This window comes from Eutrema salsugineum, unplaced genomic scaffold, assembly GCF_000478725.1.
Source record: "Eutrema salsugineum unplaced genomic scaffold, Eutsalg1_0 scaffold_20, whole genome shotgun sequence".
Lineage (NCBI taxonomy): Eukaryota > Viridiplantae > Streptophyta > Magnoliopsida > Brassicales > Brassicaceae > Eutrema > Eutrema salsugineum.
The window spans coordinates 2,450,918-2,464,688 of record NW_006256828.1 but is presented as its reverse complement, the minus strand read 5'-3'; the positions used below and the strand labels follow the sequence as shown (position 1 = coordinate 2,464,688).

General features: G+C 40.9%; 5 protein-coding genes across 10 annotated transcripts; 3 read left to right on the top strand and 2 right to left on the bottom strand.

The window, feature by feature from the left end:
* Nucleotides 1-25: 25 nt before the first annotated feature.
* On the top strand, nucleotides 26-2,361 carry LOC18016178 (phosphoglycolate phosphatase 2). 2 transcript variants are annotated; one of them, XM_006398415.2, is made up of 11 exons: nucleotides 39-216; nucleotides 312-379; nucleotides 458-553; nucleotides 643-714; nucleotides 792-863; nucleotides 1,154-1,213; nucleotides 1,320-1,372; nucleotides 1,460-1,557; nucleotides 1,635-1,734; nucleotides 1,820-1,923; nucleotides 2,024-2,361. In XM_006398415.2, the coding sequence occupies exons 1-11, from the start codon at nucleotides 138-140 to the stop codon at nucleotides 2,116-2,118; spliced, it is 897 nt and encodes a 298-aa protein (XP_006398478.1). In that variant the 5' UTR covers nucleotides 39-137; the 3' UTR covers nucleotides 2,119-2,361. The 2 variants fall into 2 exon arrangements, 1 of the variants encoding a protein (XP_006398478.1); XR_002899512.1 differs by lacking the exon at nucleotides 2,024-2,361 and having other exon boundaries at nucleotides 26-216; nucleotides 1,460-1,734.
* A 777-nt stretch (nucleotides 2,362-3,138) lies between these two features.
* LOC18016177 (serine/threonine-protein kinase D6PKL2) lies at nucleotides 3,139-5,838 on the top strand. Its single transcript, XM_006398414.2, has 3 exons — nucleotides 3,139-3,374; nucleotides 3,664-4,623; nucleotides 4,780-5,838. Exons 2-3 carry the CDS (start codon nucleotides 3,740-3,742, stop codon nucleotides 5,657-5,659), a joined length of 1,764 nt encoding a protein of 587 aa, XP_006398477.1. The 5' UTR covers nucleotides 3,139-3,374; nucleotides 3,664-3,739; the 3' UTR covers nucleotides 5,660-5,838.
* Nucleotides 5,839-5,880: 42 nt separating this feature from the next.
* On the bottom strand, nucleotides 5,881-7,021 carry LOC18016175 (U-box domain-containing protein 37). The gene is made up of 4 exons (XM_006398412.2): nucleotides 6,646-7,021; nucleotides 6,432-6,550; nucleotides 6,223-6,338; nucleotides 5,881-6,140 (listed from the first exon to the last, which is right to left on the bottom strand). Exons 1-4 carry the CDS (start codon nucleotides 6,911-6,913, stop codon nucleotides 5,909-5,911), a joined length of 735 nt encoding a protein of 244 aa, XP_006398475.1. The 5' UTR covers nucleotides 6,914-7,021; the 3' UTR covers nucleotides 5,881-5,908.
* A 1,040-nt stretch (nucleotides 7,022-8,061) lies between these two features.
* On the top strand, nucleotides 8,062-10,899 carry LOC18016176 (SEC14 cytosolic factor). Its single transcript, XM_006398408.2, has 11 exons — nucleotides 8,062-8,591; nucleotides 8,676-8,704; nucleotides 9,034-9,117; nucleotides 9,192-9,245; nucleotides 9,334-9,411; nucleotides 9,491-9,544; nucleotides 9,641-9,700; nucleotides 9,779-9,874; nucleotides 9,975-10,076; nucleotides 10,158-10,238; nucleotides 10,324-10,899. Exons 1-11 carry the CDS (start codon nucleotides 8,537-8,539, stop codon nucleotides 10,630-10,632), a joined length of 1,002 nt encoding a protein of 333 aa, XP_006398471.1. The 5' UTR covers nucleotides 8,062-8,536; the 3' UTR covers nucleotides 10,633-10,899.
* Nucleotides 10,880-13,745, bottom strand: LOC18016174 (probable acetyl-CoA acetyltransferase, cytosolic 2). 5 transcript variants are annotated; one of them, XM_024155202.1, is made up of 14 exons: nucleotides 13,731-13,745; nucleotides 13,574-13,607; nucleotides 13,414-13,482; nucleotides 13,175-13,273; nucleotides 12,902-13,075; nucleotides 12,445-12,797; nucleotides 12,269-12,346; nucleotides 12,121-12,186; nucleotides 11,962-12,047; nucleotides 11,600-11,810; nucleotides 11,470-11,511; nucleotides 11,305-11,391; nucleotides 11,138-11,223; nucleotides 10,880-11,020 (listed from the first exon to the last, which is right to left on the bottom strand). In XM_024155202.1, exons 3-14 carry the CDS (start codon nucleotides 13,451-13,453, stop codon nucleotides 10,987-10,989), a joined length of 1,356 nt encoding a protein of 451 aa, XP_024010970.1. In that variant the 5' UTR covers nucleotides 13,454-13,482; nucleotides 13,574-13,607; nucleotides 13,731-13,745; the 3' UTR covers nucleotides 10,880-10,986. The 5 variants fall into 5 exon arrangements, with proteins under 5 accessions (XP_024010970.1, XP_024010973.1, XP_024010972.1 ...); XM_024155205.1 differs by lacking the exon at nucleotides 13,731-13,745 and having other exon boundaries at nucleotides 11,115-11,223; nucleotides 12,445-12,583; nucleotides 12,692-12,797; nucleotides 13,574-13,677; XM_024155204.1 differs by lacking the exon at nucleotides 13,731-13,745 and having other exon boundaries at nucleotides 12,445-12,583; nucleotides 12,692-12,797; nucleotides 13,574-13,677.
* Between the last annotated feature and the right edge of the window lie 26 nt (nucleotides 13,746-13,771).

Sequence of the window (13,771 nt, the reverse complement as noted above, 5' to 3'; positions counted from 1 at the left end):
ATGGGCCTTCCTCGATGAACAACGTCGTTTTGAGACGTACTGCCAATTGTGCTCGCTCTGTGTCTGAATCATCATCATCATCATCATCAACAATCGAAATTCCCGAATTCTGGGAAAGAAAGTTGGAAGACACTCCAATGGCGCCTCAGCTTCTCTCCTCCAGTAACTTCAAATCTCTGTTTGACTCTGTCGACACTTTCCTCTTTGACTGCGATGGTATTGTTTCTGTTTTTTTTGTTCCTCTTCCCAATCCGAGATCCCTATGATGGTGTGATCCTTAGCTTTGGGCTGTGGCTTTGATGATGATCCAGGTGTTATATGGAAAGGTGATACGCTCATCGATGGCGTCTCTCACACTCTCGACTTACTCCGTTCTAAGGTGCTTTCTCTTTTCATTCCTTTAACCTCTCAATCGCTCTCTTTTCCCTTTTCTGATTTTGATTTGTGCGCTTTTCAGGGTAAAAATGTTGTGTTTGTGACCAACAATTCGATGAAATCGAGGAGACAATACGCTGAGAAATTCCGATCTCTGGGTCTCGCTTCTGTTACTCAGGTAATATATACTTAATTTTTCCCGACTTCTGTTCGGCTCGCATTTCTTGTGTGCTTATCATAAAAGAAAAATTATGATTCCTTGAAAAGGAGGAGATTTTCTCTTCGTCATTTGCGGCAGCTATGTACCTCAAAGTCAACAATTTCCCCAAGGACAAGAAGGTATGTCTTAGACTTTTACATTGCTTAGGTCTCTCTCCCTTGCGTATCTGTGTCGTGATCTTTTTTCACTTTTTTAGGTATATGTGATCGGTGGAGAGGGCGTTCTTGAGGAGCTGCAGATTGCCGGTTTTACTGGTCTTGGTGGTCCTGTAAGTAGTCTTCTTTTTGAAAGTTTATCCTTTAGGGTCGACAACGTCAACATTGATGTTATGCTTTGCTGAAGCTCCTTAGCTACCCTGCTCAAGATACTAAGCTCTTAGCCGACTGAATTCGTTTGGATCATGTGTTGTTTTGGTCACTTCGATTCTACGACTCATATGCTTGTAGTAGTATTAGATCCTTATTGACTTATTGGCGGTGTTTACACACACACAAAAAAAAAAAAACAGAACACTTTGGATTCCTCTGTTTATCTGAAGCAGTATTTGCTTCTATGCAGGAAGACAATGAAAAGAGGGCACAATGGAAATCGAACTCTGTCTTTGAACATGATAAAGGCGTAATGTGCCATAAGACTTTGATACTCTCTCTCCAGAATTTTGCGTTTACTTCTCTTTCTCTCGGGTTTCTAACAATGTGTTTGACTTCATGACTTCATGTGCCAGGTGGGAGCAGTTGTGGTCGGACTAGACCCCAACATAAACTATTATAAACTTCAGTAAGATGAATAACTATTGCATGCTAGTTGGTTGTCTAAATCTAGTTTCTGTGAGATTAGGCTAACACAGTGGCACGGAATTGCCAGGTATGGGACCCTCTGTGTACGCGAGAATCCGGGATGTCTTTTCATTGCGACCAATCGTGATGCAGTTGGACATATGACGGATCTGCAAGAGTGGCCTGGTATGGTCATTAGTCTCTGCAGTGCCCAAAATAGCAGCTTGGTTGTTACATCATCGAATTCTTGCTCATAATTCTAGGTGCTGGTTGTATGGTGTCTGCAATGTGTGGATCAACTGATAGAGAACCAATAGTGGTCGGGAAACCATCTACTTTCATGATGGACTTTCTGCTACAGAAGTATGTTCACACCCTATCTCACCTCATAGTGTTCAGTAGATAGCATGGTGTGATGAAGAAGAGTGTTTTCTTTTTTGAGCTGCAGATTTGGGACAGAAACGTCAAGAATGTGCATGGTGGGTGATAGGCTAGATACTGATATCTTGTTTGGGCAGAACGCTGGCTGCAAAACTCTCCTCGTCCTATCAGGTTATTACTGTTGGCTATATTGTTCTCTTTTCAGTTTTCCAAGACAATGCAGGTCAATGGCTAACTGACAATGATTGGGCTTGTCTGTCTTTGTAAACAGGGGTGACAAGTGAATCTAATTTACTAGACAAGGGTAACAAGATTGAACCAGACTATTACACAAGCACGGTCTCTGATATCATTAAACTGATGTAGTCCCCCTTGTAAGTAAGAGCATCATCACCTTGCTTTACCTTGAAACAGTAGTCCATGTCCTGTTATTGCGTATGGCAAGATGAGATTTCTGATTTTTTTTGCTCTTTGTTAATAATCAATCTGGTGATCCATCCATCATCAGAAAACAAGGCCTGCTAGCTTTTAATAAAGGCTGAGTTGAATACATTTGTTGTTATGTTTCTGAATGAAGGATCTGAACAATTTGAATGATTGAAAAGAAAATCAAAGTTTTTCATGGAAAGTCTAAAAGTGCCTCATGCCTCCAAAAGCACAGCCTGGTTTCATGTCATAAGCGTTATCAATATTATTATAGTCTTTTTAGCCTGCATGGTCCAGAAACATGTGACGCGTATTGATAATAGAAAATGTAGATGGTCATATCGAGGAACACAGATCTCTTGAGTTTGAGATTTAAAATGGGTTCAAGTCCAAACGGCATGTGATGTGATTTGTCAGCGAATATTCCCGTTCCTGCAAAGTTAAAACTAATGATAATCAACTTCATCTTCATTTTGTCTGTTTCTGCTGTGATGACTAAGATTAGAATAGGGCAAATGGTTTCACATGAATTGTATTTCTCAAAGTAATTTGCATAGGAACATAATGAAGGAAGAGAGTACAAGTCCTGATTTGCTTTTAGCATGCCTTGTTCTCTTTTTTCTTCTCACAGTCATTAATGCTTACAAGACCTACTAAGCATAGCTCTAATTGTCTGCATAAACATAATCTCTCATCATTTGTTTTTTTTATCGTTTGAATAAAAAATTTAAGTCCTTTTTAAGAAATTCAGGAATTAACAGTTTATGTTGACACAAAAATTTGTGATCATTCAACTTACTTTTACTTTCTTTCGGCCATTAATTCCTTCTCTCTCTTTTTTTTGTTGTTGTCACACTTTACTTCTTTTTTTTTGTTTCCAATACGTATATTGAAAATTGATGTAACTATAAAGTCCCTTATTTTATTTTATTATTAAAAAACAAAAGCGAAAGGTATTATCTTGTAATTTAGCTTTTTTATTAGAGTATTTTAATTTATAAGTCTTGGCTGTGACTGGATCCTCCCTCCGGGTTCTTGTCGTGCGTATCTGGTGAGATGAGCAACACTAGTGAAGTCGAAGTTGAAGGTGAAGGTGAAGTGATCAAGTGCATGTAATTGTAGCAGAAGCAAGCAAGCAAGCAACTACTTTCTCTTCTCTCTTCTTCGAATCTTCTCTGCGTCAATCCACACCCAAGGTATCACCTTCCTTCCCCCTTCTCTTTCTAGGGTTTCTCCTAAAGTTACTACCTTTCCTTGTTTCTAGATCTCCCTTGTCTCATTCTTTAATTTTGCTATTTTCTCCCTCGATCTTGATTCATCTTCTTCCACCTCCAATCAAGCTTCAACCTTCATATCTTCCATTTTCGATCTGCTTTTTTACCTATTTAAGGTTCATCAAAGAAATGATCTTTTTTTTTTGTGCTGTTTGATCTCTGTGCTGTGTGACTTTTTTCTTCTTCTAACTGATTCTCATGATCCCATTAGGGTTTGAAGAGAAAACTCCACCAAAAAAGATGTGCCTTTCCCGTTCGATATAGATAAAAATCTATTTTTGTGTCCAATGGCGTCTACTCGAAAACCCAGTGGTCATGGAGCAGAAGTCGAAGCTCAGAAGCGCTTCTCTTCAAATAGTAATACTAAGTCAGCCAAAGCCGAGATACCTGAGCCTCTGCAGTTACACAGATCAGTCACAAATTCGGCCGGTGTTGGAGTTCCGGAGAGTAAACGGTTGCCAGAGTCGTTTAGGAAGCGATCTGGTGATCCTAAACCGGATTTTAGCTCCCTATCCACTGTTCTTGAGCATGTAGATTCATTGACCATTGATAGCAAGGACCAGGAAAAGAAAACATCAGGATATGGCAGCGTCAAAACCAGCTCTGCCTCTGCCAAAGTGAGTGATGGCACGAGCAGCCTTGGCAAGACGAGTGGAAGTGCCAAGCTAAGTGGCCGCCTTGATTTCATGGAGAGTGGCAAGAGCAGTATCTGCAGAGGAAGCACAAGCAGTGATGTGAGCGATGAGAGTAGTTGCAGCAGCTTTAGTAGCACTGTCAACAAACCCCATAAGGCCAACGACTTGAGGTGGGAAGCAATCCAGGCAGTTCGGGCTCGGGATGGGCTTTTGGGTCTGAGCCATTTCAGGCTCCTTAAGAGGCTAGGCTGCGGGGACATCGGGAGTGTTTATCTCTCTGAGCTGAGCGGGACAAAGAGTTACTTTGCGATGAAGGTTATGGACAAGACATCTCTTGCTAGCCGCAAGAAGCTTCTCAGGGCTCAGACAGAAAGAGAGATTCTGCAGTCTTTGGATCACCCGTTTCTTCCTACCCTCTACACTCACTTTGAGACTGAGAAATTCTCGTGCTTGGTGATGGAGTTCTGTCCCGGAGGAGATTTGCATACTCTCAGGCAACGCCAGCCAGGGAAGCATTTTTCCGAGCAAGCGGTAAAGTGAGTCATCGAATCTATCAAGATTAGCTTTTCCGTTGACTTGTCTTATTACATAAGTATTGGATAGATGACCAAATATAACATTTTGGGATCAAGCCAGTCACTTGATCTCTTATTCTCAGCTGACTAAAGGCTTTGTTTTTTAATGTGTGGCAGGTTTTACATAGCAGAATCATTGCTAGCTTTGGAGTACCTGCACATGCTGGGGATTGTGTATCGAGATCTTAAGCCTGAAAACGTTCTAGTTCGGGAAGACGGACATATAATGCTCTCTGATTTTGACTTGTCACTCCGATGTCTTGTCAGTCCGACTCTTGTGAAATCTGCCGCCATCGAGTCAGATCCATTACGCAAAAACGTTTACTGTGTGCAGCCTGCTTGCATTGAGCCCTCTTGCATCCAACCGTCTTGTACTGTCCCCACCACTTGCTTCTCCCCACGTTTGTTCTCAAGCAAATCTAAAAAGGACCGCAAATCCAAGAACGACACTGCAAATCAAGTTAGGCCATTGCCAGAGCTTGTAGCTGAACCAACTGATGCGCGATCCATGTCTTTTGTGGGCACGCACGAGTACTTGGCCCCGGAGATCATCAAAGGAGAAGGGCATGGGAGTGCAGTGGATTGGTGGACTTTTGGGATATTTCTGTACGAGCTTCTCTTTGGGAGAACACCTTTTAAAGGCTCGGGAAACCGACAAACACTGTTCAATGTTGTGGGTCAGCCTCTGCGGTTCCCGGAGACACCTGTGGTGAGTTTCGCAGCCAGAGACCTCATCCGGGGCCTGCTCATGAAAGAGCCGCAGCAGCGTCTGGGGTTCAAACGAGGAGCTACTGAGGTTAAGCAGCATCCCTTCTTCGAAGGTGTGAACTGGGCTTTGATTCGGTGTGCCACTCCACCAGAAATCCCGAAGCCTGTTGAGCTGGAGAAGGGACCTGTGAATGTTGCAGAGGCACCATCGAGCCAGAAGACAGCAGCAGGTTTGATTCTGAATGCTCAGAAAGGTTCTGACAACTATTTGGAATTTGATTTCTTCTAGCGTTAAGGTTAGACATATGGTGGTACTCTATTCTTCCTTAAAAGACCATGTGGTGAAAGATGTTCAAGTGTTATGCACTTGTAATGTTTGTTTTCTCTATGCAATAGCTGCTGTAGTTTATAAACTGTTGTAACTCTTTCATAACCAAATAGTGTTTTTTTATCAAGAGTTCTTTTTTACTCTATCCAACACACAGAACATAACAACAAATGTGTTGTCTCTTTATCTTTCTCTTGGTCTCGCATTCTATTAACTGTTAGTTTTGGGCTTACTGGTAAAGCACATGCAAGCAAAACGGTCAACGGAGTGATCTTTCTTCCGCCGCTGCTCTGTTGGGGACTTAGAGGGGTTGCTCTCCACCTTCTTCTCCTCCATCTTTATCTCTTGTCCTTGGCATATGACTTTGACATCACACATATCTGCTGCAGAGCTCCTCATTATCTGTTCAGGAACAGTGTTTCCTTTGATCGTCGTTGCTTTCCTACAAGAAAGAGAGATAGAGAAGGGTGTCCTGTCATCTGACAACTCTAAAAGTTTGTGTAAATCATCTTGTGTATATATACCTTGCATTGGACTTGTCGATCCCAAGAACAAGCTTCTTAATGTTAAGAATGGTAATGAGGTCTTGTAAAGCCTTAGCCACCGAGTCACTCTCAACCAGTATTGTCTCCACCTTAACCTGTTTCTCACTTACGCTCTCATCTGTTAGTTTCCATCTTAATTATCAACACCAAGAGAGGGGGAGAGGAAGAGAGAAAGGGAGAGATGGGACCTTAGAAGCAGAGCAGGCTTGAAGGAACTTGAGCAACAGAGTTCTTCTCTTCTCCCTTTCCTGAGACATAAAGGTTTCCAGTTGTTCTTGACTCGCTTGCTCCTTCGTCAGCCTCCCCACTACAAAGATCATATATATACATACACTTGAGTTCCGAGACACACACTTATCATAATCATATATAAGAAGTATAAAGCTAAGAACATATACAGACAAGGGTAAGGAATGAAGCGAGTCTCAGGGAAGATATGGATGAGGAAGAGAAGAGTAGAAGAAGAAGTGATGGTATTGTCAAGAGCCCAACGCAATGCCTCCATGCTCGAGTCTCCTTTCCCAACTCCAACATACACGTTGTCCTCTCCGTTCATCGACACTGTTCCACTGCTTCTCCCTTCAAACTGACTCTCTCTCACGCTCTCCAGCCCTCTCCTTCCATCTTCTTCTTCCGCTTCCTCTTCAATCTCATTACTCCTCCGTTGCATTTTCTTCTCGTTGACTTTTTAGGCTCTTCTTTTGCCCTCTACCCCATCAAATCCTTCTTACTTTCCTTTAATATATATATGCAATCTTGGTGTTTTTTGCGTGTGAGTTTTGTGTGCAAGCCTGAACTTTTCAAGACGTTTAACCTTTTACATATATGATCATAAAAGAGCATGGTTATTATTACTATACACTAGAATTAAAGTGTTTGAAAAATACATTCTTGATTGAATTTGCATCATCAACTCTAGAAAATACTTTTCCTTTGTCTAGAATTTGAAACTCTAGATGGGTCAACGTGCTTTGCTCGTTGTTTATTAGCAATTGTTGCTCGAATATCCGAATCCCAAGCAGGAATCTTTATATTTAATAATCTAATTAAAGTCAAAACACACAAGTTTCTTAGCAATTGCAGAAAAAGAAGCAAACCTTCTACATCATCAGCACCTAATAAACTTTGATGCGTTCACTCTTGGCATTGGGGAATCCTTCCATGTTAAATGTTTTGCTTGGAAGGCTTCAGACCTTTAGAGGTCTTAAAATATGAAAACTGGTATCTTTAGCAATTGGGCAAAGTTTTTGACTAATTTTGTCCTGATCTTAGTTTAAGGCCCAACTTAAAATCTGGAGAGAAGTGACCCACCTAATTTGTTTCTCTCAGTTCATGATTCATAATAACTCACATTCAATGTCCAACTAGCACAAAGATCGATGGAAAAAAGCAATGCAAAGAGACAAAGACCAAAGTTATTGTGACTCTATTCTTGGCTTTTGAATTGCAAATCACAAGAAAGACTTTTTTGTGTGATGGACATGTTTTGCCATCCAAGGAAATTGACCTTTGAATAAACCATAAAGCAACCCACCTATCTTATCTCCGGCCCCTAAACCTCTAATACGCCACAAATTTTGCTCTTCTTTATTGTAATTAACCCAATTGAAAAGTAATTAAAACGTTTCCATAAAAGACAGCTTTGAGCCTTTGAATAGTTGACTCAACTTTGAATACCGTCATAATCCATATTTTGTTCTTTCTTTTCCCTATAAAGGACAAGACTCACCAAATCCGCTACGAGTTCATACATAGTACAAAACCTTTAACATAAAAGAAAGTTATTTACTAATAATGCAATGTCGTCCCTAGTAATACTAATATCTAAATCAAAGTTTGAATCTTCCTCTTTATTCATTGGTTCATTTTTACACTCAATGAGAAAAATTCAGTCTTTAAACTTGTGCTATTCACCCCAGAACCAACAAGAAGGGGAAATCAAATAGTGATTGATATTCAACATATCCCCAAAGAATAAATCTGAAGCAAGCTGCTTTTAATTTGTTGTTTAGACAATTGTGAGGTTACGAGCCGTCATTATCGAAGTAGTTCTTCTCTCTTTTTTTTTTTTTGAGCAAAGTAGTGCCTCTCTAAAGACAAGTTAATCCTAGTTTGTTTTTAAAGTGTATATTTCTGTTGGGATTTTTCTGTCTCCTACCGCCTCTTTGACCTTTAATGATGGACTCATAGTTTGGTGCAAAGTGACAAAAGGAGGAAAAAAAGCCGATCTTGGAGATCTTACTTCTTTTTCTGGGCAATTCTTGTCTAGTTGCAGAGGAAGTCAGAGAAAACAATGGGGATCGTTTCAGAAGAAGCCATTGATGAATTCCAGGAGCTGGTAGATCAAGGTCTGACCTTTTCCTCTCACCTTTTTCTCTTTCTGCTTTGATTTTCTAATTAGTAATTACTGAATTGGGTTAAATTTGTCCCAGTTGAGGAGCCATTGAAGAAAACATTTGAGGTATGTTCGGTTTTTGTTGGAGTATATGTATGTTCTCTCTGTTCTTGGAAATGGGTCAGACCCTATTCAACAGATTCGAAGAAACAGATCACAGATGCATTAGATTCTCCCTCCATATGTGGCATGTTTGATCTGGGTTTAAATCTATGATTGGGTTTTTCTGCAATAGTGAATTAAATTGATTTCATTGAACAGAGTGAATGCTTAAGAATTTCTGTCTGAAAACGTGAGCTTAAGCAAGAATTGTTTCTTTAATGCTCCTCGCTTCTTACTCTTATTCTTACTGAAACTGAAATCAAGTAAAGGAAACGTTTTTGTGAAATCTGCAGAGTGTCCATCAGGGATACTTGAGAGAGACTTTGAGCCGTTTTCTAAAAGCACGAGACTGGAACGTATGCAAAGCTCATACAATGGTTTGTCTCCCAAACACTTCATTGTCTGGTTTGAGTGAGTCCGTCTGATTTCACCGTTTGTAACTCACTTTCAGCTGGTTGAGTGTTTGCGTTGGAGGGTGGATAATGAAATCGACAGTATCCTATCCGTGAGTTATTCGTTTCCTCTTTTCTTGGTCTGTGATGTAAGATCTGTGCTGTGTGACATACATTACATCTTTTATTTGGTTTCTGCAGAAACCTATTGTTCCTACTGAGTTGTATAGGGACGTACGAGATTCTCAACTCATAGGAATGCCAGGTTACACCAAAGAGGTAAGCCCATGATTCCTCATTGCCTTTTTTGATCTTAAACATATCTCTCTTCTTCATTGCTTCTGCATTGATGTTTTAGGGATTGCCTGTCTTTGCTATCGGCGTTGGCCTCAGCACATTCGACAAAGCTTCTGTAAGATACTTCATTGGTTTGTCCTAGTTTCTGCAAGTTACACAATCAAATGAGAAACAAAAAAAAGTGAATTTGCTTCTCTTCTTTGACATACAGGTTCACTACTATGTCCAATCCCACATCCAAATCAATGAATACAGAGACCGCGTATTACTGGTGAGTACATGGCAAATGGCTAGACTTTTTTGTTTTTCAGTTTCTATTCTTGTTGTAATGAGTAAAACACTATTGCAGCCTTCTGTGTCTAAGAAGAATGGGCGACCAATTACCACCTGCGTGAAGGTTCTAGACATGACAGGGTTGAAACTTTCAGCGCTAAGCCAAATCAAGGTATGATAGTCCATTATATTGATACTGCAAGATATAATAAGTTCTTGAATTCATTTTCATACTTTTCTTTATATCTTTGTGTGTCAACGTTTTGATGCAGTTAGTGACTATCATATCGACCATCGATGATCTAAACTATCCAGAGAAGACAAACACGTACTATGTTGTGAACGCTCCATATATATTTTCTGCGTGTTGGAAGGTAAGCCTCTTCTCTGTTGTAAAGTAAGCTACTTAGCAATGTATGTGTGTATTTTATTGGCAAACCTTGGATTCATATCAGGTTGTAAAACCTCTTTTACAAGAGAGGACGAGGCAAAAAGTTCATGTGCTATCCGGTTGCGGAAAGGATGAATTATTGAAGGTATAAATATGTATATATGCATTTGCTTCCTGATGATGTTGGTGTGTGAAAATGCAAAGTCGTCTAACTATTGTGGTTCTTGTAGATTATGGACTTCACATCCCTCCCACATTTCTGTAGACGAGGAAGCTCTGGGTCATCTCACCACACTCAGAGTGCAGATTGTTTTTCTATTGATCATCCATTCCATCAACAGCTATACAACTATGTGAAGCACCATTATGAAACCCAAGGACAAGCAGAACCTGCAAAGCAAGGATCATTCCACGTGGGTTTTCCTGATCCTGAAGCTGAACGTGTCGAGATAGCCAAAACCATAGAAACGGAACTGCACAAGATCGAGATATGCAACGGTCTAGGCAAGCCCGTTGATGACAGAAAACCAAGTCTATGAAAACGTGGAAGATGGTGAACGATGAATACTTCTGAGGGAGTTCCTTCAGTGCCTTCACAGTTAGATGTATTTTACGGGTGAGCTAGCATTTCAGATGAGTAAGTGAGTACTGAGTACTGAGCTCTGTCCTCACCCTAGCCATGCAAGTGTAAGATGAAGAAAAGAGAACAAATCTTGAACTGAATGTATAGTCTTTTATTTGATCCTATGGATAAAACAGTTATAGGAAATATTATTTGTATTTCTAACACGCTTTTATTGCATCTCTATCAAGTACAAAGTTCAGTAGTCTCGTGACACACAAACTAAAACCACATACACACGCTTTGCGTTCTAAAACAACATCTATTGGCTTCAGAGTGCCGAATACCCGATTGTCTTCTCCGACCTGGCAACACGTCAACAAGTTGAAGTTACAAGTACTGTATTGTTAAGCATTCATTGACATGTAATCTCTTGCTTATGCTAAATGATGTGCTTACCAGAGTTAAAAGAGGGAGCTTACATGAACTCAAGAACAAGTGCTGATGCTCCTCCTCCTCCGTTGCATATTGACGCCACTCCATACTTTCCCTTCTTTGCTCTCAACACCTGAATCAGAATGATTCAACCACATTTTTTCAAGGGGAAGGTTCAATTCAACACCATTGTTGCATGCCCTTAATGACTTACCCCCAATAATGTGACCAAAATACGAGCACCGCTGCATCCCAGCGGATGTCCAAGTGAAACAGCCCCTCCATGCGCATTCAGTCTTTCCTGTTTTTACATACATTATCAGAGACATTGAAATTATAAGACTGAAGTATCCATAAATGTAATTGTTACATGACTCACAGGATCTAATCCGAGCAGTTTCTGATTAGCCAGAGCTACAACCTGTGGGTGTAAACAAGTCAAAACAGTCATACCTCTCAATACATACACAACAAGTATAAAACAGTGAGAGCTCGGTAAGAGGGGTTACAGAAAAGGCTTCGTTTATTTCATAGTAATCCACTTGAGATGCATCTAAACCAGCACGCTTTATAGCTTTAGGAATTGCAAGAGCCGGCGTGGTTGTGAACAACTCAGGTGCCTGAGCAGCATCAGCGTACCCTCTAATCTTAGCTATAACATGCAGTCCAAGCTCAAGAGCCTTCTCTCCACTCACCAGCACTAAAGCTGCCGCACCATCACTGTCCACCAACGTAAAGCAGAGCCAATAAGTAGCTGTTCGAAGTAAACAGCACAAAATGCTTGCAGAGTTACGAATGAAGAAAAAGAAGAAAGACAGAGCAACTGAGATATGCAATATAAAGGCTCAAAGAACAGGGAGAATAAGAGGACCTTATACTTGAAGCATTTCCGGCAGTGAGTGATCCCCCATCCTCCTTGAAGCTTGGTCTAAGCTTCTTTAACTTGGCAGCATCAAACTGGTTCATGCCAAACAAAGTTAAAACCAATCAAGCTTATCCTAAAGAGAAGCAGCGTTCCTGAACCAAATACCTTCCCCAGTCCTTCATCCTTGTCAATAACAACCGAAGGCCTCCCTCTTCCAGTGGAAACTTCGACCTATCAAAATGAGTGTATGAGAAATATTCCATCACCATACCACAAAGTGAATTCCGGGAATGCAGGGAAAGGAGATGTGTACCGGAACAATTTCCCAAGCAAACAACCGAGCGTTTTGTGCAGCAATACCACGTTCAAAGCTCTGGATAGCATAAGCATCCTACAAAAGATAAGGTTTGTACATCAGGAAAAAACAATCAGCGAGAGAGTCCATGGAACAAACTGGAAAGACAGATCACAAGGATGAAGATGAGTGACCTGTTCTTCTCTTGTAATACGGTACTGGTCAGCGCAAATTTCTCCACAAACTCCCATGCCAAAGTCATTGTACACATCCCAAAGTCCATCTTTCGTCATACCGTCAACAACAGTATCATGGCCTAATCGTGATCCCCTTCTGCTCACAAAATAAACAAGAAAGCTTAACGAAATGAGAAACCAAAAGCCAAACTTCCTCTCTTGGGTTTCTTTGTACAATTTTGAAGTTAGGAAACTCAAGAAGCACCTTGCGTCCGGGAGGTACTTAGGTACGTTTGACATGCTCTCCATTCCACCAGCCACAACAACATCATTCAAGCCGAGCTGGATGCTTTGAGCCGCTAGCATCGCAGCTGAGGTTACAGGTGAAGTTAAAGCAGTGTGTACATGTGAGATTCTGAGGTTTTCAATGATCATATGGGAGTAGAAGAAGAAGAGTAAATAAATAAAAGGTTACATTTCATTCCTGCAGCACAGACTTTGTTGACAGTAGTGCAGATCACTGAATAGGGAATCCCAGCACCAAGTGCAGCCTGTCTTGCTGGTGCTTGCCCAAGATTAGCGGTTAAGACATTGCCAAAGAAGACCTCTTCCACAAGACGCGGATCAACTTTTGCTCTTCTAAGTGCAGCTATGAGTGGAGTGTGAAGCAGTCAGAGAGTTAAATTTTGGCTGAATCAAACAATGAGAGTGAGAGAGAGAGAGAGAGTAAAAACTAAAAAAAGGGTACCTTCAATGGCTATGGACCCAAGTCTTGTGGCAGTCATAGAAGAGAGGGAGCCAAGAAAGCCTCCCATAGGAGTTCGTGCCACTCCCACAACACAAACATCTGCGCCAACCGAAACTTCAATTGTAAGTTAGCCAAAACCTGTTGGATAGTTCATGATCCAACTATAAATAGAAGGTGGCGCCTTAAAACAGAGCACACAGACGCGAGGGGGTTGGTAAAGAAGGAAAAACATAACGAACCTCGAGGCTGTATGGAACCATCAGAGACAGAGGGAGCCATGAAAGTTACTTGAAGAAGTTATATCTAGCCTGAGAATTCAAAGAAAACTAGAGCTGAGAATCATAAGAGCTGCACATAAAGATCACAACTTTGGGATTTCCGGGTGAAAACATGCATCACCTATCCGGTTTGGTGGCAGATGAGGACGATCACGCTTGTGTTCAGATGATTACGAGGAAAACGTGAGAAAGAGACAGAGAGATCATAATTGACTAAAAAAGAAAAATAAGATAAAGGCGGAAAAAGTGATAGAGAAAAAGCGTTACACGTCAGATACCAATATCAATGTCGGTTCCACCACCACCTTGCTATGATTTG

Bases quoted from the DNA above. Each gene is read 5' to 3' on its own strand.
- LOC18016176 (XM_006398408.2), top strand. From the start codon at position 8,537: ATGGGGATCGTTTCAGAAGAAGCCATTGATGAATTCCAGGAGCTGGTA. The intron at 8,592-8,675 runs GTCTGACCTTTT...AATTTGTCCCAG, and splicing joins CCAGGAGCTGGTAGATCAAG to TTGAGGAGCCATTGAAGAAA. The intron at 9,412-9,490 runs GTAAGCCCATGA...TTGATGTTTTAG, and splicing joins TGCCAGGTTACACCAAAGAG to GGATTGCCTGTCTTTGCTAT.
- LOC18016174 (XM_024155202.1), bottom strand. From the start codon at position 13,453: ATGGCTCCCTCTGTCTCTGATGGTTCCATACAGCCTCGAG. The intron at 13,274-13,413 runs GTTCGTTATGTT...CGGTTGGCGCAG, and splicing joins TGGTTCCATACAGCCTCGAG to ATGTTTGTGTTGTGGGAGTG. The intron at 12,048-12,120 runs GTATTTGGTTCA...GGCATGAACCAG, and splicing joins AGGATGAAGGACTGGGGAAG to TTTGATGCTGCCAAGTTAAA.
- LOC18016177 (XM_006398414.2), top strand. From the start codon at position 3,740: ATGGCGTCTACTCGAAAACCCAGTGGTCATGGAGCAGAAGTCGAAGCT. The intron at 4,624-4,779 runs GTGAGTCATCGA...AATGTGTGGCAG, and splicing joins TTTTCCGAGCAAGCGGTAAA to GTTTTACATAGCAGAATCAT.
- LOC18016175 (XM_006398412.2), bottom strand. From the start codon at position 6,913: ATGCAACGGAGGAGTAATGAGATTGAAGAGGAAGCGGAAGAAGAAGAT. The intron at 6,339-6,431 runs GTCCCATCTCTC...AGTGAGAAACAG, and splicing joins AAGCCTGCTCTGCTTCTAAG to GTTAAGGTGGAGACAATACT. The intron at 6,141-6,222 runs GTATATATACAC...TCTTTCTTGTAG, and splicing joins ATCGACAAGTCCAATGCAAG to GAAAGCAACGACGATCAAAG.
- LOC18016178 (XM_006398415.2), top strand. From the start codon at position 138: ATGGCGCCTCAGCTTCTCTCCTCCAGTAACTTCAAATCTCTGTTTGAC. The intron at 217-311 runs GTATTGTTTCTG...ATGATGATCCAG, and splicing joins TTTCCTCTTTGACTGCGATG to GTGTTATATGGAAAGGTGAT. The intron at 1,558-1,634 runs GTATGGTCATTA...TCATAATTCTAG, and splicing joins GGATCTGCAAGAGTGGCCTG to GTGCTGGTTGTATGGTGTCT.